The sequence below is a fragment of the Astatotilapia calliptera genome, chromosome 22 (assembly GCF_964374335.1).
Source record: "Astatotilapia calliptera chromosome 22, fAstCal68.1, whole genome shotgun sequence".
In the NCBI taxonomy this organism is placed as follows: Eukaryota; Metazoa; Chordata; class Actinopteri; order Cichliformes; family Cichlidae; genus Astatotilapia; species Astatotilapia calliptera.
Genome location: NC_137442.1, coordinates 11,790,188 through 11,815,391, shown reverse-complemented (window position 1 = coordinate 11,815,391; position 25,204 = coordinate 11,790,188). Strand labels below are relative to the sequence as shown.

At 40.9% G+C, this 25,204-nt stretch overlaps 3 protein-coding genes across 4 annotated transcripts; 1 reads left to right on the top strand and 2 right to left on the bottom strand.

Moving 5' to 3' along the window:
- Window positions 1-298: 298 nt before the first annotated feature.
- On the bottom strand, window positions 299-10,818 carry rnf5 (ring finger protein 5). The gene is made up of 6 exons (XM_080295828.1): window positions 10,464-10,818; window positions 4,115-4,133; window positions 3,295-3,407; window positions 3,158-3,215; window positions 2,952-3,063; window positions 299-1,760 (listed from the first exon to the last, which is right to left on the bottom strand). Exons 1-6 carry the CDS (start codon window positions 10,670-10,672, stop codon window positions 1,636-1,638), a joined length of 636 nt encoding a protein of 211 aa, XP_080151954.1. The 5' UTR covers window positions 10,673-10,818; the 3' UTR covers window positions 299-1,635.
- A 912-nt stretch (window positions 10,819-11,730) lies between these two features.
- On the top strand, window positions 11,731-14,447 carry utp23 (UTP23 small subunit processome component). Its single transcript, XM_080295827.1, has 3 exons — window positions 11,731-12,071; window positions 12,189-12,363; window positions 12,768-14,447. The coding sequence occupies exons 1-3, from the start codon at window positions 11,884-11,886 to the stop codon at window positions 13,167-13,169; spliced, it is 765 nt and encodes a 254-aa protein (XP_080151953.1). The 5' UTR covers window positions 11,731-11,883; the 3' UTR covers window positions 13,170-14,447.
- On the bottom strand, window positions 13,284-23,832 carry rad21b (RAD21 cohesin complex component b). 2 transcript variants are annotated; one of them, XM_080295819.1, is made up of 15 exons: window positions 23,675-23,725; window positions 23,356-23,430; window positions 21,308-21,505; window positions 20,365-20,494; window positions 20,095-20,194; window positions 19,754-19,860; window positions 19,389-19,598; window positions 19,139-19,261; window positions 18,860-18,988; window positions 17,827-18,050; window positions 17,576-17,732; window positions 16,971-17,116; window positions 16,692-16,889; window positions 16,469-16,552; window positions 14,643-15,460 (listed from the first exon to the last, which is right to left on the bottom strand). In XM_080295819.1, the coding sequence occupies exons 3-15, from the start codon at window positions 21,449-21,451 to the stop codon at window positions 15,269-15,271; spliced, it is 1,944 nt and encodes a 647-aa protein (XP_080151945.1). In that variant the 5' UTR covers window positions 21,452-21,505; window positions 23,356-23,430; window positions 23,675-23,725; the 3' UTR covers window positions 14,643-15,268. The 2 variants fall into 2 exon arrangements, with proteins under 2 accessions (XP_080151943.1, XP_080151945.1); XM_080295817.1 differs by lacking the exon at window positions 23,356-23,430 and having other exon boundaries at window positions 13,284-15,460; window positions 23,675-23,832.
- Window positions 23,833-25,204: the final 1,372 nt, after the last annotated feature.

Below are 25,204 nucleotides of genomic sequence, written 5' to 3'. Positions count from 1 at the left end.
ACATCAAGTATTGAGAGAGGATGAGCCCTGGGCAACTATAGAGGACCCGCATTCATCTCTGACCCCGATATGATTGTTGAAGTGCTAAAGACCTGGATGCAAATCAGCGGAGCTCTGCTTGAGTCATTCTGGATTCCCAGGCAGAGCTCACCTTTCAGTGTGAAGTGTGTCTGAAGAGGGGAAAAATTATAAGAGGAAGAAGTGCTCATCAGACTCCTAGTAACTCACACTTGAGTGCAGTTGATTTCTGCATAACTGGGGGAGATTCTGATGTGGGAAAACATGAAGCATAAAGCGCTATGACTCCGATTCATTTATTTTGGCCCATGTTTGACTAGAATATTCAAGAAGAAAAAAAACAAAACAAAAAAACAAACAAAAAAAAACTCAGGGGTCACTTAACACTTTGCACTTCACATTTTTAAACACATTAAAATGAATTTGTGTCAGTTACTCTGCTGTACAGTCAAAAGAACTACAAGCCTTGTCAAATCATCACATTAGCGGGGCAACAAAATTCTGCTTTCTCAGGAGGGGGATTATTAACTTTTTAAATCAAACGAGCTCCGAAAAGCAAGAAGCATCTCAAGACCCACATCTTGTTCTCTTTTGCTCTCCACGGCTGGTCCTCCAGTCAGAAATACATAAAAACAGCATTTACAATATCCATATGTACAAATACAGAATGTATACACACGCACTCAGACACATACAGTCAGGAAAAATCAAAGGACGTAATTTAGATCTGTTTTTTTTTTTTTTTTTAAATCATGTGTGAGGAGACCAAACTGCTGCTTTTCAATCCTGCATATTGATTTATTCTGCCCCCTTTTGTTAACCGTGCACCTCACACTCTTTAAAGTAGCTGATGTGGGCATGAAAAACAACCTAACCGGCCCATTTTCCCCCAAACACACAGGGAACTACAAGGAACAAGTGGTCCGACAACGGCACGCGCCCCAAGGTGTAGGGCAGCTCCGACTACAGACAGCTTCACAGTGCGAAGGCAGTTTTTGTTAAGACAAATGTTTAGAAGAAGAAGAAAAAAACCCAACAAAACACAAAAGCATCCCACAGGGCCGCTTCTGTCTGTCGCCAATTCTACGACAACGTCTCCTCCCTGTATTCTAACCCCTCTCACACCCTTCCTCTCTGTGCTTCAGGAAAACCCACTTTCCTAAAGACTGCTCCACCCAGCTTTCTTCTTCTGCAACACTGGACACCAAAAGACGAATAAGATCTCGCGACGTAGCTCACCCTGATCATGTAATACTGCCTCTTTATGCTCTCTGTGCATCCATCTACAGCTGTGTGCACACTGGGAGGGCTTACTCGCCTTGGGGGACAGGCGCTGCACTACTTTCCAGTGAACTTCTTGCATAAATAAAGAGCAGGTGGAGGAGAGGGGTCCTGAAGTGATCTGATATAGTGAGGAAGAGAAAAATCAAACTTCTGTATTCATGGTCTCAAACACAAACCTCCCTCTACCCCCTCCGGTTAGAAAATGGAACGCGAGTGTGTGTCTGTGGCTCGAGTTAAGTGTGCGAGTTGTGTTTGCCGTTTTGTTTTTTTGTTTAATGCGCCCCTCCCTCTCAGACATCAATAATCACTTGTGTGTCCGCCACCAGGTCTGCGTCACACGCTTAGCAGCCAGAAGAAGAAGAAGATGGCGACGAACAGGAATAGAGAGTCTTGCCAGTTGTTATTGCCGTTGTTGCCATTGCCGTTGCCGTTGCCCTGGTGGTCACCGACGTACTGATCTACAGGAAGAGGAGAAGGATTGTGAAGTTTAGTATAGCTGTGAGTGTTCATAGTTTGTTCCTTGGGGAATTTTCCTTGTGCACCTCTGGATTGCATCCAGTTCTGGAGCAATTTTCAGGTTGCTCCTGCTCTGATCATTTCCTGTGCCAAACTGACTCTGAGCCCACATGTCTTTAGTCGTTTTCTTCTCCGTTCTAGATCTATTTTAACGGCCTGATCTGAGTTTTAGTTTTTTTTTTGTTTTTTTTGTTTTTTTGGGGGGCGGGGGGGTTGTAGACTGATGCAGTTTTCCCATTGATAAAACGCGATGTGCACTGGAACATTTTGACCTCTAGAGGGCAGTGTTACTGCATGCTCACACAGCAAATTTCACATTCATGGTACAAACTCCTTAGTGGAAGATTTTGCCACTAAAAATAAATAAATGTATAGCTTTCTAACTCCAACTTCTGAAAAAAGAAAAAAAGTGTTCATTTGTATTCTTTTTGCTCCTGTGGTAGAAACGACCTTCCATACATCAGCACAAGAGAGACTGTGCTGACCCCCAGCAAAGAGAGACTGATGGGAAACAGTTTTCACTATAATGCTGGTCAATTTAAATTTAAAATAGAATCTATTACAAGTATCTGGAGATGAGTGACGGAGAAAACACGTGCTTTAAAATGAAACTATACTAAATCTAAGATGGAAAATTAAAGACCAATTAAACAGGTCCAGCAGTGAAACGTGGAGAAATAACAAGGAAGAAACTTTTAGGGTTTTAATCGTGGCTTAGGGGATTAATGCTGCTTAAAACCAATCATTTAGCACACTGATAACCTGAGGGCTTCAGACTCGCAGTCTTGTAATTATTCACACTGATGAGTCAATTTATTCAGGCCTGACTACGGATTTGCTAATGTTTGCATGTCCTACAACTATCATACGCATTCATGTGTAAATCCAAGGAAGAAAATCCAAACATCATTTTTGGATTTGCTAAAATTCTTTTGAGCTGGACTTTTACTAAACACACAGGCTCCTACAGGCACACAGAGAGCCTTGTTATACACTCAGTTTGAATGAATACAAAAGCACAATAATTAATATCTGTTAACGACAAAACTTTATATTATTTTTATTTATATCTCTAGGCTGATATTTTCTGGGGTTCAGCTGTAATAGCAGAAGACTTTATTTCCTTTGTTTACCTGCTCTGTGGAAGGGGTCATTGGCGTTGAAGACTGTCGTGAAGAAGCCGAAGGGGAACGCTCCGATGCCGAAAGACATGTGGAAGCCGGTGTCCCCGAAACCGCGGAACATCTGAGCGAAGAGAGAAACCCGGCAAAGAAGCTTTAATATAAGCTAAACTCAGCTTTTTATTTAAAAACCAGTGTGAAAATATAAACCAACTCACCCCGCCTCTGCTCTCAGGCTCTGTTCTCTGCCCCTGAGGCCGGGGTGGAGTTTTCAACCTGAAACAGCAGAAACAGTCACAAACAGACAGAAGCTAACAACCAAAAAAGACACACACACACCGAAGACTCTGCTCACCTGGGGTCCTCCTGGCTGGAGCTCCCTCTGCCGTACAGTGGGATTACCTTCTCTCTGCTGATGCCCGCCTTGCACACGGGACACTGCTGTCGGCTTGGCCGCGTCTCCAACCACTGATGAGGAGGAGCAGAGCAAGGAGAAGGATGTCAAAATGATTGCAATACACGTCACACAAACCGATCTTTATTTGCCGAATCAAGAGTGGAACCTAAGTGACGCTACCCACTGCATTTTCTAAAACTTTATTTACAGCAAGAGATGTGAAGCACAACATGTTTACAGTGGTGAGCGGTGAAGGAAGTGGCAGTAAGAGGAGGCATTAAGTACATTAGCATCTTTAAGCTGCATTAAATCAACCGACAGGTGCAGCTTCCACACTGAGCTTACATCATCACCCTGAACTGATTGTGCTGATTACAGGCCTCCTCTCAGGACTGTGGACCTTCACTGAGGTCTTCCTCGCTGTGCTGTTAGTTTGACCCCCTTAAAATGAAGCCAATAATAATCCTGAGCTAAATGCTAGGAGCCCTTACAGACTGCTTCAGCACAAAAAGCCCCACCCACCTGCTGTCTGAACCTTGTGGGGGGCAGCCAATCAAAAAGAAGTTTACTTAAATGGAAATCAGCTTATTTAAGAAAGCTGAGGAGCCTCGTCAAGTTCCAGTATAATATAAATAATCATAATTTTGAGCTGTGAGTCAGGTACACTTTAAAAACAAATATCACAATTTTCAATATTGAAATTAAATGACCTTGAACTGCTTAATCAAGTCTCTAAAAACCCTGTAAAAACACACTACAGGAAGTATGAAACACTCACCTGATGAAGACAGGGCCAGCTGTAAAGAGCGAGAAAAGAAAAGATTAATTTACATTCTCACAACAGCATCTTTCAGTTAAAATAACAGACAAACCTGCTCCTCAAAGGTGGCTGATTAAAATGCTCCCTATTGTTTGCATTAATTGGCTTCATCTGTTTTCAAGACTGCGGGCCAGGCCAACCTGCTGCTGCATTGTGGGAGGGCAGGATGCAGGTTTGGGGAGATGCCCCAACACTGAGGTATTTTCAAGACAAACAGTTCTCAAGTGCTGAATATTTCTTCATATTAACAGCTTATAGCTACTTCAAGGCAAACAACAGAAACCGTTTTTGTCACTTTGTGTCATCCACACAAAGTGACCAACCTTGAATAAGAAAAAACATATTTACAGCCTGGTACAAAAAACTAGTTGGTGGCTGCTGACAGAGGTGGATGTGCAAATACAGTAACTTTTGGCTTATGCATCCATCTTTTATATATGATCTGCACCACTGACATTCTGTCTCATTGGATACCAAAAAAAACAAAACAAAAAACCCCCCCTATAAATAGACCAAACTACCCACAGCAGACCTCAGCAAAGATAAGAGTCCTGGTGCACTTACATTAAATCACAGTCAATATATTTAAGTTAATAGCGTGAGTTCTTACTTGAAACTTATTCAGCTGATAAATTAAAAAAGTTGTTTAAAATATTGACCAGCTGTTTGTGACCTGATCAACATATTATACCATTAAAGATTTAAAAACAAAAACAAATTACTAAAAGTCTGATTTTCAACTTTCAATGCACCAAACTGCAGTTATCAAAACTACACAAAGCCCATAACTGTGTTTTTTGGGTTTCTTTCTGGCCTAATTCATGTGAGCACACCGCAGACAAATATTAAACCTATTGTTCATTTTCTTATTTACTGTCACAGTGGTGGATGTTCATATTAAACATGGGCAAAGGTTAAAATAACGAGGTCAGTGTTGTGCTGTGACTTTTACTGAAACGCAAGCTGAGAAAATGAACAGGAGATTGTCCAGTAATGGTTTCCCATTACTGTTACAGATCACACAGGTTTATCCACAAAGGACAGAAGCAAACCGTAAGAAAAGCTGCTGGGCTCTCAGCTTGACAAACTTAAACTATTTTTACAATGACATGGACAAGCCTGTGAAATGAAGAGGTGCTTCAGATTCCACTTGAAGCAAAGTTAAACCCGCTTCCAGAGACAACAGGAAACTGTGGCCACAAGATGCCAGATTTAAAGGATGTTGCAAACAGCAATGAGAGATGCTGTTTGAGATGAAAAGAGGGAGATCAGTTTCACTTCACTGTGCAAGCAGTGCTTTCCTTGCTTGCCCTGCTGGAACAGCACTCGCATTCCTCTAACCCCATTCATCTACTGTTTTAACCTTCTGTTTGTCAGAGGTAGCCAATCAGAAGAAACTTAGATTAGTTGGTTTAAAGATTTCAAGAATAAAAAGTATAAAACTTAAAATTTCTCCTTGAAGTGAGCAGAACATTTTTCCACTGGCAATATTTATAAAGAAAACACAATCAACAGATTTAACTGTACCTTAAGTGTGCTAGAAAGGTGAAAACAAATTTCTGTGGTTAAAGTTTCCTCTAAGTGCCTCAACTGTTTTCTGTTTGTAAATCCTTTCTAAACGCCAGAGATTCTTTGTCAGATAAACTGATAACGTTAAGTAACTAGTGCAGTAGTACTTATATAATTCTTTTCTACTCTAACCCCAGTCATGCAGGGGAACAGGCAGGGCTTGTTTTTGACACCATAACAATTACGTAACATTCACCGCATCAGGTGAGCCCAAGTCCACAACTTAATGTGAACAAACTAACAACCAGCAGAGCCAATCCATAACACAAAACCCTGTGTTAATCTGCAAATCTTTACACACATGCTCAGACTTTCACAGCACGTCTCAGTGTGTACATTGCTTTAATACCAGCTATCAGATTGCTGCTGAGAATGGCTTTCTCGTGGATACCAACAGCTGAACAAAGTGCAAAGCCAAAGTTAATAAAACAAACCTATCAGCTCTGACTAAGCATGTGGGCACACGTTTAGACAACCTGAAACTAGCTGCTTAATATCCAGTAAGTGGCAATGAAGCCAGAATGCAGACTATATGCCTCCTTACGGTACCACAGACTCAAGTGACGTCACTTGAGTCATTTTATAACATTAAAACAAGAATGCAGCAATTAACAAAACAAAAACCCTACTTTGTGACAGCGGGAAGGAAAAACCTTTCAACAGGAAAAAACCTCTGTCAGAACCAGGCTGACCAGAACCAGGCTGGGCTGAGGGGAGCGGGACAGGACAAAAAACGCACTGTGGAAAAGAGCCAGAGATTAATAATAATCCAATAATCCGTACGGCTCATTCCATGTAAAATTAACTTAATTTGGAAGACGTTTCCATCTTATCTCAATAGAAAACTGTGTCAGGCTGAACAGCAAGTAAACCAACTAATCCTGAGGCTCTGATTTTTCATAGTAGCGTTGTTTTTGTAAAGACTCTTGCGAAACCTTGTCCACACCTCACCAGATAAAGCCAGAAATTTCTGCTCTCTTGTTAAGAACGTGTTCGAGTCTGATCTATGCTTGTCATTAACCACTTTTAAGTTAACCATAAGCGTCAATAAAGAAAGCATAGGACAGTTATGTTATCCACATGAGTCACATCACATTAGTGAGCCTGAATAATCAAACACAGCAGAAACATCAAATAGAGAACTGCTTCCATATCTGTCAGGCTCCAACCTAACCAACATCTTTTATCAATCCTGCCATATTATACTGCACACCTGATTTGCATGCAAGCTTTTGTTTTTATGCTTCATTTCTACACTGTTTACACTGAACAATGTGACCTATAAGCAGAATCAATAATTGCACTGCTGTTGATAAAAGATCATCAATCACTTTCTAAGCAGTAACTGTAAAATATCAATATCTACAATATATAACTATTTTCAAAAGATCCAGCACTGCTTTACAGCACATTAGCCTATTCCCGGAAAACATTTCAAAGTCACGTTTACTGCTGGGAGTGTGCAACAAACCACAAACACACCGATTTAAAAACAGCCTCATTTCAGCCCCCAGAGATGGATGATGCACTGGTTTTCATCGCAAAGAATAAGACTGTCCACAAACATCTCAAGATACAGGCGACCAAAAAAAATCCTAAGAACCACTTGTTGCATGACATGATCGAGGAAGTGAAAATAATACCTGATGCAGAAGAGAATCTCTGAATACACGCAGGTCAAACCTTTAGTCTAACGAGTGTTCATTTCAGTATTTGGATGATAGTCAGAGTTAGGTGTAGCATGAAAGCAAGGATCCATCTTGCTTTGCATCAACAGTTTAAGCTCCTGGTGGTTTGATGGAGTGGAGGATATTTTATTGGTACGCTTGGTATCAACTGAGCATCATTTAAACACCCCTGTCTACCTGAGTATAGTTACTGACCATGTCCAACCATTTATGACTACAGTGCACCATTTTCTGATGGCTGCTTCCAGCAGTTTAACACACCATGTCACAAACCTCAGATCATCTTAAACTGATTTCTTGAACATAACAATTAGCTCACTGCACTCAAATGGACTCCACAGTCATCAGATCTCAGAGCACCTTTGAGATGTGATGGAACAGGAGACTCTCATCATAATATGAGCAGGAACTGTGTGATGCTATCATATCAATATGGAGCAGCACATTGTTCGATATATGCCACGAAGAATTAAGACAGATCTGAAGGCAAAAAGGGGTCCAACTCCTAAAAGTAACCAATGAGTGTAGATTTATGTAGTGATTAAAAGTTGGTGGTTCCCAAAAGAGGGTTTGGGATGTCTCCAGTCAGATTAAGGAAAACCTAAATGTAACTATTTTATAATCATACCTTTATGTCAAACTCTTTAAGGTTTTAAATATCTCAACTGAAACGCGGGATTCTTTTCAGAGGCTTACTGGATAATATTAATGAGCATATTTATTTTTTTGATACATTTCTAATTCTAACTTGATGAGCTCTCATCCTGGAGGAGCAAATTCATTTGCTCTGCAGCCTGTGTGGACGACAAGTATGCTCGAGTGTGCGCTCACTCTGGGACTGTAAAGATGTCACACGCTCATTAACCTTGAAGTGTTAAAAGGAAATTAACATCTCTCACACATAAATCTGGAAGCTGCACAATGTATAAACTAGCAGGAGTCTACCGATGGAGAATCGGCCACACACAGTCAGAATGAATGCTCGGCTGATCAGGTGAAAGGCTGGGAGTTTCGTGTGGTTAAAAAAGATTAGATGTAGGCTTGCAGCGCTGATGCAACTTTAATCTAAAGGTGTTCTTCTATCCTTGCTGACGGTTTCATCATCGCCGTTTCATCAGGACTTCAGAGAGCAGAGGGAGACACGAGTAACACGGCAACTAAATTACATCAGCACGTAACGAGGGAGCCTAAACACAACGCTGTAAGGCAACTGTGCCCCTAACTGTAGGGTTGTTTCTACTGATTAACAGAAAAGGTTACTGATAAACAAAAAAAAGTTCAACCAAACTAAATTAAGCCTGACAAAGCCGGGCGAAGAGTGAGTTTGGTCCTTTTGGAAGGACCAAAATAGACAAACCCGCACCAGAATTGTGTAATGATTAGTAAGGTTCTTGTATTTCACATCATGCAATTTGTGCGAAACACTGTCGCCTCACAGCAAGAAGGTTCTAGGTTTGAATCCACTGGCAGCCGGAGCCTTCCTGTGTTGAATCTGCACGTTCTTCCTGTGTTTGGGTAGGTTCGGCTTCCTCCTACAGTCCAAAAAACATGCATGTGGCCATGGAGGAGTCGTAGATAAAGTGCTTGAAGTCTATACAATATGTATGTATGCAAGTATGTACGCTTAGCTGGGGTTTGTAGTCTAAATGAGCTCTTAAAGGCCTTTTTAAAACTACAAGCCACATTTACCCTCCTCCCCACACATGCAATGTTTCATTCTATGCCTTTAGGTTTATCAGGGTTTCTGGTTCAGTCACCTGCAGACTGGAGAAGCCAGTGGTAGCTGGTCTGCTCTAGTTCTTGCCTGCTTAGATTTTGCAACCCTATCAGAATTTTCATTTCAAATAAAAGACAAAATAAAAAGTTAAATTACAGGTTGCTCCCATCCTGCGGATGAGATGATATGATGGATCTTGGACAGTTAAAACACGTCTGTTTTTATTTTCATGTTTGCTGCTGAGCTTTTCTCCACCCAGCAAACGCCTCACCTGTGAAACCGAGAAAACAAACATCACAAACATGTCACTGTGTAAGCCCACACAGGTCTCTGTTGCCAAAACACACTCATCCAGCCTTTGTGACTTAAAACTACAAACAGGTGCCCTCTACGCTTTGACATCAGCTACAGTTCTGCTGGAAACGATTAGGATGACCTTCGGATTGGCCCTAATCCCACATTAACCTCAGCCAAGAGTCACAACTCATGAATGAAGCCACCACATCACTGAGCGTGTGTAAATATTCAACACAGAGTGGACTGAAGGTTGAGCCTTGTGCAAAGCCAGAGCCAACAGTGATGAAACAAACTAGAATTACAGCTGTTACCCAACACCTACTTTCAGTCTTTGATAAAACTTGTCAGCTATGTTGTTTTCTAATCTCAGGATTCTGGCTCAGCGAGGCCATAGCTACAAGGCGTTTTCACTGCCCATTATGTGCATTCAGCATATTGTGAACCTGATCTGAAAGCTGCCCATGATCAGCAGGGAGGTGGAACACAGAAGTTGATGTGTCACCGATCAAACCAGGCGCCAACTGCAGCTGTGACCTCTGACTAGGGCTGGGTGGTCTGACCAAAAACTTGCATCACAGACTTTTTTTAACGACTCGTGTGGTTTCACAGTACGCAATTATCTTGGTCTGTTAAATCAGACATGAAACACTGAGAACTGATAATAATCCAGCTATGAAACTGCTCATCAGCCGAGAGTCTGCGCTTCAATCCCAGACTGATTAATTTGAAATCCACTGTGGTGGTGTACATCTGCTGATTCCAGAAACTTTATTCCCTTAAAAGACATGAGATCACTCTTTAAGGCATTAAAAAGGCGGCTTAGTTCACGGGTTAAATAAAGTTCAGCTACATAATGAAGACAAACACCCTTCACAGAGTTATCTAATAGTCTCTTATCCCGTTCACAACCGACTGATTACCGGAGCGTCGAGGGGCGTGATTCCGCCGTTAGAAACAACCCAAAAGAAGGCCTAACAGGCGGCTAAACAAACCACACTAAGTCCGTGTTTGCGAAACAAATGAAACCAGCACGTACCAGAACAGGTGTCCGCACAGACTGATGACGGCGTCCCTGGCAGTGTCCAAGCAAATGTTGCACTCGAAGGTGGCTCGATCCCGCTCCCGTTCGCTCTCCCCGCTGCCGCCACCCGAACCGTCGCGGTCGTTGCTGCTCTCCCCGGCCGGGAACCCTCCTCTGCTGGCCGGCCCGCCGTCACTCGAGAACCGGTGATCCGCGGCCGCCATAGTGTTTATTTTCCAAACGAAGAAAGAAACGAAGCGAGCCAACCCGCAGCGGCCAGACCCGAGCTAACGTTAGCTATCAGCGGTAACGGTTGCTGCTGTCACCGACCGAGCCGAGGCTGCTGTCTCTGCCCGAGAGACGACTTCCGTTTCCGGAAGAAACAGGACGCGTGGGGCGGGCCTAATTTAAACACCACCGCCACAATAATAATAATAATAATAATAATAATAATAATAATAATAATAATAATAATAATAATAATAATAAGAAGAAGAAGAAGAAGAAGAAGAAGAAGAAGAAGAAGAAGAAGAAGAAGAAGAAGAATTACTGACACGTACACCTTCGTCTCTAGCCAATCCTCATTTCGTTTGTGGTAGGAAAATAGAAGCGATTTATTGAAACATGACAAAAACAAACAAAAAGAATCGCTTAATAGCTCTTTGGGAAACACAACATTCTGGCAAAAATGCCATTTTATTTCCGTCAAACTCTTATTTTTGGCATTTTTCATAGACTCGGCTAAGGAAATTGTAATAAACTTTGTTGGGCTGTGAATAGCAACGTTATATGTAGGCACAACACTGGTTCATCCTTTTTTATCCTTGAATGATTCATAGCTCAGTGTTAAGTGGCTTAACTCACAGAAAACGTTCCTCTGAAAATAGTCAGGTAAGGACTGAAATTAAAAAATAAATAAATAAACAGCTGCTTACACCACTTTAAAAATCACAAGAAAGTCTGGCTCCATAGAAGTAAAATATAAAGATATGAGTAGTGACTCGAGACTGTTGCACAGCATAAAAAATGTAAACTCTAACGCCACAACAACAAAAACATTATTTATTCACTTTTACTGTTTAATGAACTTCATGAAAATAGGAAGAATATTTGCTGCTCAGAGAAAAATAATTAATAGCGACAGGCTGGAGGTCTTCTATAATTTAAAGCAAATGTTTTACACTAACAACATACAAGAAAGAAAGAAAGAAAGAAGGAAAGAAAGAAAGAAAGAAAGAAAGAAAGAAAGCGGGAACATTAGTCCTACATGTTGTTTCCAGTCGGACAGTTGAGGGGCACCGACCGTAAGCGTGTTGTGTACAGCGCACATGCTGTGTTTGATAATTCTAACGTTAACAGTATTTTCACGGTTAACGCGCGTCACTGACGGTTGTTTGTGTTTTAATACGCGCTCTTTCATCACTGGCCCGCCGCCATGAAGATTAAGCGGCAGAAACAAGCCAAGAAGACGATCAGTTTCTACAAATACAACTTCGGCTTCAGGGAACCCTTCCAAATCCTCATCGATGGAACTTTCTGTCAAGCGGCCTTGAAGAACAAGATTCAGATCAAAGAGCAGATGCCCAAATACCTAATGGGAGAGGTGCAGTTGTGCACCACCAGGTGAGTGTATTCACCTCTGAGCACCCCCCTCCTCCCCACCCACTACCCCCGGTCACTTTTTGGCACAACACCGTCATCATACACCTTTTAATAATATGTCCACGTGTTCACGTTCAGCTGTGCGCTGAAGGAGCTCGAGACGCTTGGAAAACAGCTGTACGGGGCCAAGATCATCCTGCAGAGGTTTCAGGTCAGGAAGTGTCCGCATTTCAAGGAGCCGGTCTCAGCATCAGAGTGTCTGCTGTCCATGCTGGAAGAGACCAACTCGCACCACTACTTCGTTGCCACACAGGTAAATAATGAGATGAAAGTGGGAAAATATTTTTGAAAGCCAGCTTTGGGTGCTCCGATAAACTCGATTCCCAAAAAAACAATGGAGCGATTTGCATTTTCTACCCAGAGTTGAACATAGAAAACGTAGAAAATGCTTAAATTGATTCCTTTTACTCTTTTGTGAAAACATATTGGCTTATTTCGAATTTGATGGCAGCAACAAGTCTCAAAAATTTTTACAGGGACATGTTTTGTGTGTATCATGCCCTGTTCTTTTGACAACAGCCTGTAAACATCTGGGTACCGAGGAGATGGGCTGCTGAAAACTTGTTTTCATTCTTGTCTGATTTGGGATTATAACTGCTCAGTGGAGCAGATGACAGATAAGTTACAAATATCTCCTTGGTCTCATTGTGTCTTCAGGACCACACAGTCACCACGGGGCTGAAGAAAATTCCAGGAGTTCCTCTGCTTTACATCATCCTCAACACCATTGTGCTGGACAAGCCCAGCCAGGCGTCCCTCAACCACGTCCAGGCCGTCCAGCTGGGAGAGCTGGTCAGCCCGGCCCAGCAACAGAGTATCCGGACCCTGAAGGAGGAGCAGGGAATTGGCCAGAAGGATGGAGAAAGGCGTGGGAAGAAGAGGAAGAGGAAACAGTCCAACCCCAACCCGCTGAGCTGCCTGAAGAAAAAGAAGAAAGGAGTCCCGACACCTCCGCTGAAGAAGACAGAGCAGGAGGGGAAGAGGAAGAGAAGCCGACACAAGAAACGAAAAGTGGAGGCAGGAGATGGCACAGCTGCCCCAGCAGCTGCTAATACATAAAACAGCAGGAAGACAGAGACTTCAACCTTCTCCATTCACCTGATTTATAGGTTTACTTTTTGATATGACTGCAGAGGAAAAAAAAGTTTATTACATAATATTTTAAAAATGCCATTTTGTAGTGTTATTTGTTTTATTTTGAAAAACCTTACAGGTAAGGGAATGAAACTGTTCTCAGACAACATCTTTATGATTTCTTTTATACAAAATCAAAAAAGCAGGTTTCGTTACAGGCACATAGTTTAAAATATAAGATGCACTCAGACATTAAACAGTTTACCCTTTTTCTTTTTTTTAGATGGAAGGGGATATCAAAAACAATGCATTTAGCTGTCTCTGGACACACTAACTTGTTTCCACTGTTGATATTTCGTGCAGATTAAATTTAAGCTGCAGTATTTTCTCATACCACGATGACTTGCAGCAACAAAAGTCCATCCAGTTTCCATCTGATCCTGTCATCCAGCCATTCTAGAGATTAATAATGAAATCTGCTTTTAAATGAAAAAACAATTCATTCTCTTTAGCTGCTATACAGCAATACAACAATAAATTAATACTATCAAAAGTGACACAGAGCACAACAACTTAATTGTCTTAATAAACAAGACAGTGCATCACTGTATCCATATACAATAAGGACACTGAGTAAAGTGAATCTGACCTCAAGTTATTTTAAGGATTTGAAAAAAAGTAACATGGCAATGAAAAGAAATTTCACACAAATTGGACTTGATTCAAATATTTCAGGATAGCATGCAAGTATAGCAGACCACTCATGTTTTTATCTATAGGCTGAGGTCCCGAAGCTAGGTTTTATTAAACTGTGTCCCAAATCCACAGCACATAGTAACAAGGTCCAAGACAACGTGATGAAAAGTCTCAATATTTCATATTTTATACTAACAGGCAATGATGGAGAAAACTTAATTCCTTCCAAGTTTAGAGAGGAAGCAGCAGGAGTTGTTAAAGGTGTTCCCAGAACTGTTTTATCAGAATTTTAAATCTGAATCAGGAAAAGTGTGCATAATCACGATGCGCTGAAAAAACAGGTGATTTTTACCCCTTAACCTGAAGGTTGATGGGGTTTTGTTATCCCCTGGTCAGGCAGGCGGGCCTCAGACAGCGTGAACATGAGAAAAAGGCGATATAAGATTTTCAAATTGATGCCACAGATTTCTTTACTAAAAAAAAGTTAGAATTTTGGTGAAATTTACTGAAAATTAACACAATTTAAATTGTTTAAATAGACCTTTGACAATAAACAATGAAGTTTAATCACTGTTTTGTCACTTTTACTGTCTTTCCCAATGCCGGTAAGAACACACCTTGAGTAAGAGAACAGCCATAAATTAACGGTGCATAAATTATGCTCACTTTTAATGTTTCCGTCATGACCCTCCTGACACAAATCCTTCCAGAGGATTTGTGTCAGGAGGCTGATAGCCATCACTATTTTTAAGTTTGCACAATCCTCGAATCCTGCTTAGAAATTAGTATGTTGTGTGGATTTGGGTCATGTCTATTTTTTTTTTTTTTTACTGACAGCAACAGCAACAACAACTTAGAGTCTGTAATACTTAAAGTGCTACTCTACAGCTGTATAATGATTAGCTGCTGGTTGAGTCTGTAGAGAACTACTATAATAACTGTTTAAATGTACTCTTGGAAACAGTGCATGCTCCTTCCTAATATGATGGTGAGAGACTTCAGAAGTAAACCTTCACCTGCAGTAGTGAGAAAAATGGAAGTAACATGTTTGACTGATTGTAAACAAATCATTACACTGGACTCCTTCACTTTGGTGAGACGGCAGCAAACAATGAGATGCAGGTGATCCTTTACAGTGATTGGGATATAAAGTGAGTAAATAATAAATATGTTCATTGTTTGAGTTCCAACTACGTTAGTCAGACCCACTTCCACTGAACCACCACTGCTTCACATCTAAATGATGCAAAAATGAAACCATTTCACAAACAAAACAATCTCAGCATACTTAAATAAGACTTGTGTTAAACTAACAGATAGTGCTGCTGACTAAAAGTACTGACCTCCGAGCAGTTTTTTTCTTTAAAAGATTAAAAGGAATGGGTTTTTTAGACGATGTGGAAGCGAGGACCCGGCGTAGCGATGATATCACTGTAAGGCTCCTCCTGGACAAGCTCCACTGCCTGCTGCTTCTTCAAGACCAGAAAGCTGTAGAACTTGGCAGCTGCCTGCTTCCTGTTGTTGTTCCTGCACAGATCCAGCAGGCTGACCGACTGGGCACCGGTTTTAGCCATCACCCTCTGTGATGCAGTGACAAAGAGTGTGAGCAAGAGGAAGCCTGTCATTTTGCATACTTTGATATGGAAATGGATTTTAAGCTTATGCAAGGTACATCTACTTATCCGATGCCAGTCGGTAGTCTTAATATTACCTGATGCTGTGGAAATCTGCAAATATATTGAGTGTGGAGCTTGCCTCTGGCATAAAAAATGCTATCCACAAGCGAAACTGTCGGGCTATTACCTAAAAGTTTTATAATATAAGATAATAACCCAAAATCTCAACTGAGCTCTGCCTGAGGTCAGACTCACAGGCCTGACCTCACACTCACGTTGCAGTTTGGCACAGACTTCAGTTCTGTATGAAAAACTTTATTATTGTATTAGTGTGTCTGTATTTATAACCAAACCAATTAACCAGCATCCCATCCTCTCATCCAAATATGGGGAAAAAAACCCTAAAGTTAAAGTTTCACAATGTAGATTTCAAAAATCCAACAGGATAGCATCCTGATTGTGTCTATGGCCACAATCCTAAATTCTCTAAGTCATCTGTAAAATCACAGCTGTGGCTGATTTAAACAAAATAAGTCATAAAAACTTGTATTGGTGGTCTTTTGACATAATAATCAAACTGAATCTGTGAAATGAATTTTTATTTTATGTTATGCACTTTAAGATGTTTCATGTTAACTCCTTGTGAGTTTAGTTGGACTGTGTCATGTTTTACATCTTAATTTTAAATCTAAAAAAACAAACTTGACACCATTAGACTAGAAACAATTCCACTTCAGAGAGGATTCATATGGTTTTCTACTGCACATGAGTATATTTTGGGGAAAAAAGGTAAAATAAAAGCACATAAGTTGTTTCTTCATACAACGAGATGTCAGTCTCCCTTCTTAAAGCACGCAGAAACATCCAGGGTGTCTCAGTGTGTGGATCTGAGTTCAGATATTTCTATAAGTTGTACCAACAACTTATCACTCTGCTGTTTTCTTATCTGGTAAGATGAGATGACATACATACCTGGAGACCATGAAGCATTTGCTGGGTTCTTTTATTCCACCTCCTCTCCTCCTGGTCCTGGTCTCCTCCCTGCGCCTCCTCCTCCTGACATAAATACACATAAATCCTTATACCAACTTACAGATAAATAAACTACATAAAAATGAGGTTGCTTATTTACTCTGAATAAATGAAAAAGGTGTGCGAAAAGTGAAGAAGCAAGGTTTGGGAATCTTTATCTCACCTCTTCATCAGAGTCCTCATCATTCTTCTTCTTGTCCTTGTCGGTGAGCAGGTCCAGTTCTATCAGCTGGCTGATGTTGGTGGTGGTTGTTTCCTCCGGGGGTACCTCCACAGTGGATGCCTCGAGCTGTTGGGGTGCATTAGATGGTCTGGACCCCTGCTGTTGCTGTTGCTGCTGCTGTTGGTCCAAGGCCCCCATCTGGAGTGAGGAGGGGTCAGAGGACACATCAGAGAGACAGAGAAAGCACAATGTGACAAACTCTGAAAAACATGTACTCACAGGGAGGGCTGGCTCTGTGTCCTGGGCCTTGCGTTTCAGGCCTCGTTGGGAGGATGGAGGTGGCATGACCGACTCATCCAGGGTTGTCCTGCTCCCCTCTACAGCTGAAGTCTGCAGCACGCTGGCCTCTTCCATGATGGTCTGGTCTGGAAAAAATCAAGAACATATTTTGTGCTACCTCAAATGAACACTGGTGGGAAAACCAGTGGGAAAATATTTTCACAGACTGTATGTAAAAGATGAATGTAACATAGTCCAAATATAAGATGTAATGAATGATGGGGCAGATCTTACTGTGGAACATGTTTCAGTTTAGCTTATTTCTATAGAGCTCTTATCTTTGTTCTAGATGTCTTGTTCATGCATTTGTATAAATTTTGTTATTAAACGCTTGCATTTCACATTAGTCTTTACCGCCTGTCTTATTTTACATTTGTTTTCTTAAAACACTTTGCAATGTATGTATGTGAGAAATAATATTTAAATAAAACTGCAAATAGAGACCATAATTTACTAAATTAATTTCAGTTTGAGGCACATTATGTTTACTTCATTTTTCAGAATTTTGAAGCTATTCTATCTTTTATATGGAGTCTGTTTCTTACCCATGATGTCTCTCTGTTGGTGGCCTGTTGTTTCCTCTCTTGGCACTTCTGGGTTCTCCAGATCTTTGAGAAACTCATCCAGACTGTCGGCTTCTCCACCTTTCCTCCTCTTCCTCAGTTCATCTGGGACTAATGGTGTCAGGCATCTTGTAAACATCTAGTGAGGGTAAACATAGAGTCAGTGTTTGTAATGTGTGTCGCCGTGACCACTAAAACACTGTGCACAAATGTCCCTGAATGACATCCGTTACCTTGAGCAGTCTGGCGTTCCATAGAGGTTGAGCTGGAAGGGAGAAAAGCTTCTCAACTCCTCCCGTCTCCTTCCACATCATCAGTTTCTTTGTGGGCGGAGCCAGATCCAGGGTTGTGACAATGTCGGAGTAATCAGAAAGCTGTGCACGAATAGTTTTACTATCCAACTCCTTCACGCTGTCTACAATCAGCTTCCTCTTACGCTTTGCCTTGGTCTCCTTCACTGTAGATCAGGAAGACAAGGGCTCATTTTTAGTGCTTAACCTCAGGTAGAGCAAGTCATCTGCTAATTGGAAGGTTGGTGGTTCGATCCCTAGCTGCTCCAGTCTGCATGCCAAATATCCTTGTGCAAGATACTAACTAACTGCTCACAGATGCATCCATTGGAGCTATGAATGTGTGTGAATGTGAATGAGGCAAGTTGTGCAAAGTGCTCAGATAGAGAAAGGTGCTATATAACAACCGGTCCATTTACCATTTCATTGTAGAAACAGGAGTTTTATTATCTTGCTGATCTGGTGCATTTCAGAGCATTTGAGTTTTTGTTTTAAAATCAGTTTTAAGTTAGTTGCCAAAATAGATAAGTGTATTTCAGTTTAGTTTTCATTCGTTTGAGTGTTAGCTTTACTCTTTTTAATTATTATAATATGAAGGCTATTTGTCAGAAGCAAAATTTAAGATACTGTCCAAAACAACATGAACCATTTGAAATCAAATCACATTTTTAATGTTGCTGACATGTGAGGCACTTTGCACCGTGCCTAACATCACACACGTCATGACAGATTAGTCTGCTGAGTGTGAATAACTGGAATGTGGTCACGCTTTGCTCCGGTCAACTGGTTAAATGCCGGCTGACTCTGACATGTATAACCGCTCATTTTCTAGATCACAGCACAACAGAATCATGCTCATTAGCACGGCTTTCATCTTTCTTACGTTCCATCTTCATTAGTTATTTTTTCTGTTACAGAGAGCGAGAGAGCTGCTGAGTAATTAGAAACAAAACAAAAACAAAATTAGCTGGATTACCTGTGATGTCGATGGGCTCCAGGGCGAAGGTTTCTTCCTCGTTGTGGACCAGAGTAGTTTGCTCTGCCTGGTCAGTCATAGCTGGTAGGGGCTCTGTTGGGCCTGAGTCCGGACTATCTGGGGCTCCCGCTAACACCACACACATACACATCATATTAGATCTGCATTTCATGATAATGACACAACTACATTGTAATTTTAACTCTCTGTAACATACCACACTCTAGCTAAAGACTAAAAAATATTATATTTTAGCCCTGAGGAATTTGTGAAACTGACCTGAGAGAGCATCAAAGTCATCGTCATCGTCTCCATGGTCCTGAGGCATCATCACACTCTCTGTGATGGCAGGAGGGTCGTCAAAGATGCCGCCTCCATCCTCGTTACTCAGCAGCTTGTCCACTACACAGAAATACAAGAAAAGAAAAAGTACACTTTTTCATCCACTAGCCAGACGAAAACAGCGTCATCTACAGATGTCATTGAGTAAATAAAATAATCTGTTTTTAAATTTAGTGTTAGCTCTTACCCAGCATTCCTCCCTCATTGCTCTCCATGGGGTTGTCTCCAAAGTCATCCTTGTACTGGTCATCATATTCCAAATGGTTGGACTTATCGGCCATCTGGTTAGCACCACCCTCAGCCTCCAGTAGCAAGTTCGAAGCTGATGCTCCCATAATGTCTACCTCAAACGCGCTCTCCTCTCGCATCATTTCCCGGTCATCCATCCCAAAGTCGGCTGCATGAAAAAACAGTGAGGAAGTCAAGGAATCAGCCTTGAAACAAAGTGTCACTAAAATACTGAAATGTGGTTTTACATTGGTGTTTGGATGTTGGTGTTTAATTGATCAAATCCTACATAAAGATAAAAAAAAAACCCAAAAAACAAAGTACCGAAATCATTGTCCTGCAGCAGGTTGAGGTTGCCCACCTCCTCTCTCATGGTGATCTCCTCCACTCTGCTCTGGTTCAAGTTGAACTGCTGAGCTACATCAATGTCACTGTGCAAAACACAACACACTGTCATTTAAATGCTGTTGTTAATATATTTTGGGACTCTGAGGGGGTGGCTAAGCATGTGGGCCGTGTACAATACAGACAACAAGTTTACGCTACCTTACGCGACACCATTTTTATTTAATGGCTGTGATCTGCACAGTTTATTTTGTACAACAACTTTGTTCTTTGTAGTCTTATTCTGCATTGTGCTCTCTCAGGAAGACTGTAGGACTCACTCTAAGTCTGGCAGTGGCTGGTCAAAATCATGAAACTCCTCGGGCAGAGTGATAGCGTTGTACGCTGCTTCTCTGTTCTCCTCTGGAAGATCCACCACACCTGAAACAACACGAGGTAGAAAAGCAGCTTTAGTGTATGTGACACATGCGTAGTTAGCATGTGCATCTAAAGTAACAGAGGCTCTTTCAGGGCCCTAACTGCTGCTGTATGAGTATGTATTTAATATGGTTTTTGGAAAGCCTAGTTTTGATTTATCTGCTGTTCCCAACCTGGTCTAAATGCCATCTTGATCTTGATGAAGGCCTCATTACAGTCTGCCAGCAGGTATTTGGCCTTCCTGTGGTAGATTCGCACCACCCCCAGCAGCAGATGCCCTGAAGTCCGTAAAGCCATTTTTACCTGTAAAAAAACAAAGACATACATTTAGTAATACAGTAACTTCTGTCTTCTACATAAACTGTGTCACTTCTTCCACATGTGGGAAGCAAAAAAGCAGTCTGTCTCACAACCGATGAGTTCTATATAAATGAAATTAACAAGTCTGTACTATAAAGAAATCCTGAGAGAAAATTAAACCAGAATAATATATTAAAAAAAAAAAAAAAACCCAATAAGGGCCTACAATGTAATTATAGGATGACTACATGAAGGTAGACACTGAAACCTAATAAGAAACAGCCACATTTTACAGCAGGGATTGACCAATGTGGCTTTTTCAGGGCTAATACCAACTATTAGCAATCAAGGAGACCGATAACCAATTTATGGAACTAATAAAGAGTGTTGCAGGTTCTATTTACATGCAGTAATGGGGTAATCACTTTATCACATGGGAGCGGTTAGAAAAAAAACACACAAAAACTGTGTACCAGGAACTTCATGGCATGGTTTTCAATGGCAGAGCAGCTACTGTAAGGTTAATTGATAGGTGCCCCAGTGCCAAATAGTAATATCAAATACTATATATAGAAATTAATTGCATGTCACTGCAACAAAGTTTATTATTCAGGATTTTTAGAGTAATAAGGAAACTTGTCACTAAGGAAAGAGCACAACTTCAGCAATTTCTGCTGCCTGAACTCTGTTTCTTTAATTCACTGTAGCTGCTTCAGACTGACAGATTTTAGTGGAAACTGTGTTAAAAAATGGAAAATCCCTAGTGTACAGTAATCAAAGTCTGTTGGAGTTAGCTGTGGTAGCCTGAGAAATAACCTTGGGTGAGATGATGCTCTCCACGCTGCTCTCCAAATTGCACTCAAAAACATGTGCCTTGGTCAGCTTCTTGTCCCAGTGGGCCGCCAGCCAGATTTTAGCCAGCGGCCCACGTTTGCTGAGGACAAAGTGTGCGTAAAACATCGTCTCGATGCCTTCTCACCACAAGGGAAAGGGGAAGTGGGGGATGCGTCAGGCCTAGAGAGAAAGAAAAAAAACAAAGAGAGAAACAGTACAGTGCACATGACTGAAATCACCACTATGAAGGGGTAAACTATGTGGGGATGTTGAAAAGAAAACAACTGATTGGGTTATCGTGATAAGCATATAACAAGGTGCAAACTGATTAACTGAGACTTTTTGAAACCACCGCCTGTGATTGGAGCAGTCCCAGTGTCACACAGAGTGCAGATACAGACTGCAGAGGCATATCATCTAACCTGCATGCATAAAATCCAGAGAAGGCAGAGAATGAGCTGCTCATTTTATCGCTCTCATTTACATCCATCAGCCAGACAGTTTTTCTTCTGTTAGTTAAGTTTTGCTAATATTAGTTCAGGGGAAAAAGCCTGAACCCGATAGCCTGCTGCCACCTGACTGCATAGATCAGAGACTATCTCACAAAAAAACCACACTGCTTTCAACTTTGTGACAGTGTGTCTAATGTAGTGGTATACAACACTGGGGCTCCACAATGTAGAGTACTTTCCCTGTTCCTTTTAATCCTTTACAAACTGGACTTCAGATACAACATGGACAGTTGTTGTTGTTGTTGGGTATATATCAGAAGGGGACAACTTGGAATACAGGGAGGTTATTACCAATTTCACTGAATGGTGTGCAAAAAAAACTGTTTTTGAATAAACTCCAGCAAGACAATGGTGACTGACTTCCTCTGCAAGGTGATACAGTTTACACCAGTAAACATTCAAGGCCTGGAGATTAAGACTGTGTCAGCTTACAAATACTTGCATGTTAATCTTAATAGCGAAGTGGATTGGTCACATAATATAGATGTCCTGTATAAGAAAGGCTAAAATCGTCTTAGGCCCTTTGTTGTGTTCAGGATGCCGTTAAGGACCTTCTGGGACACTGTGGTAGCTCTTTAATCTTCTATGCTGTGGTCTGCTGGGGATGGAGGAACTCAGAGAAAAAAGACTAAAAAAAAACTTGTGAGGAGCCCTGGCTTTGTTGAGGGCTGCTCCTTGGACTACACTAAGGAGCTGGGTGAGAGAGTAAACTTTCAACATAAGACTTTACAGTACAGTCAAATTAAAGAAATGCACTGATCTGTGCAATAATTTAATATTGTATAATAATATAAACAATAATATTCATACTTTAACACTGGTTTCTCCTAAATATTTTACTTATGTGTGTGTATATTTTAAGTAATAGGTAATACTTGGACACAAACAACAGTAGAACCTTATTTTACATGTTTAAAATTTGATAAGATATTTATCAAATCATTTCCATGAATTTAGTGAATTATTTTAGCAAAATCCCTCATTTGGATCAACTCAACTAGCAAAAATATTTGTCACTGCTGAGGGAAAACTGTAAACTTTTATTTAATGTCTTTTATATTAATTACTAATTTGTAATAATAAACAAACAAAACAGTGATAGCCACTCGAGCGATTGGGACTCTATAATTATTAAGGATCTGTAATATAAAGGATGTCAATTTCATTTTACATAGTAGGCCAAAATTGGGACATATTATAGGCTAACAGCTCATTTACAACAGTTTAAATACAAGAAAATATTTTTGGACAAATATCAGAAATCACTTTGTTACTTTATGTCTGGGCAATGTGTCATCGCAGATAATTTTACAGTAAACGCAACATTTTAACAAAGGAGCAGTAGTGTTATTTATCCTAATTGGCCCCTTTTATTTATGGCTAATTATATAGCCTGTTAGGTGTATACCCGCACTTTACCGTGGATACTGTAGAAATGACCTGCAGCTACACCGTTAGCCAGGACAGTCATGATACTGAAGGATGTAATGATTTAATAATAGAAACAACATGCAGCACCTGCAGGATGACTCCAATCAATGTGCTGGCCCAAATGCAGATGTTATACTGTTATTACCGGGAAACACAGCGACCCTGTAACCGCAGACAGAAGAAGACCGGGCAGGTTTTATTTGACCGTTTTAAATGAGATGTCCGTTACATCGTTGACGCTCCCTGCATCCCAACAGGTGATGCTGCAGATAAGCTAGTATTAGCAGCTGTCTTTCAAAAGCACCGCGACGCTAGCCCCGTTTTCTCTCTTTTATTTATTTATTTTATTTTTTTAATTATCCACACAAATCTAATCTTCTGCTTACGCTAGACATAAAATACTCACCGGTTAGCCGTCTGGCGCGTTTCTGTTTTTGCCGGCCGTGCCGTCGCTGCCGTTGGTTGGGGGTTATTTTTTTCCCCGGTACCCCTCCGCCTCCTCTTCCACTAAAACAAACAAGATGGCGTCCCGTCCCCGTCGGAGAGGCAGGACGCTCTGAGAGCTCAGCAGGATGCAGACGGTGGTGCTGATGAGGGCAAAGAGAGGGAGGGAGGGAGATGCTCCGTTATCTGTGTGCCGCATTCAGATCCTTTACATCCTATATGATGTTTATAAAACATCATCAAACTTGTAATGATTCTTTTTCGTCAATAACAACACAAGAACATTAAACTTTTTCTGTCTTTACTAAGACATTTCCATCATTAATAAGAAGCTCACTCTCCATATTTACTTTTAAGGAAATAGTATTGGGTTTTGTGTTTAATCATTTTTGTTTTCTCTGGTCTTTTTAAAATAACAAGTGAAAAAAAAGTTGATTTTAGATTAGAGATTAGATGAAACTTTATTAATCCCTCAGGTGGGTTCCTCCGGGAAATTCAGTTTCCAGTAGCAAAGCACCAAAAGAAGTTGCATTTTACAGATACATTAAGGGGAATGAGAGTAAGGATATAAGCATAAATACACCACATATACACATATATAGATACAGAATATACAATATGGATAAATAGGATTGCACATTTGAGTGAGTATATTGCACAGTGATTATTGCACAGTCGAATATAAGCAATAAAGACAAAACAAAAAACAAATATTGCAAATATTGCACAGTGTAGAAAAGCACCTACAGCTCAGTTGTTCCCGCCCTCCCTTGTCCCCCTGTTTCTCCTCCCTCCCCCGTCCAGTGAGGAGTTAAACAGTTTGATGGCGTGTGGGACAAAGGAGTTTTTAAGTCTGTTGGTTTTTGACTTTGGGAGAAGCAGCCTGTCGCTGAATAGGCTCCTCTGATTGTTTACGACTGTGTGCAGAGGATGCCCGGCATTGTTCATAATGTCCATCAGTTTCTTTAAGGTCCTCTTCTCTGCCCCTGTCACCAGAGTGTCCAGCTTCATGCCGACCACAGAGCCCGCCTTCCTGATTAGTTTCTCCAGCCTGGATGAGTCCTTCTTTGCTGTGCTGCTCCCCCAGCACACCACGCCATAGAAAAGTACTCCTTTTGTTTTCATATATACATATCTGTAACTGTAACATACTTGAAAAGCATCCCATGTGAACATTTCATTATCATTTTAAATTGGTCTATGTAGCATTATTATCAACTATTATCATCATTATTATCAACCATCAGTGCAATTTATTGATCTTGAAGGCGAGGTTAAAGTTCAAATGTGACATTGTATGTTAAATCTTCATAAGCTATGCTCTATATGTTAATAATTATGCACATCACACTTGTAAGAATAATATTTTCTCATTCATAAGATGTTTTGTCAATTTTTGACCAATAAATCGTTAAGTTGGCCTTGAAGTCCTCAGTGAATTTTACCTGCCTAATTTTAACTAATTGTTAACATGATCCCACTAATAAAACCC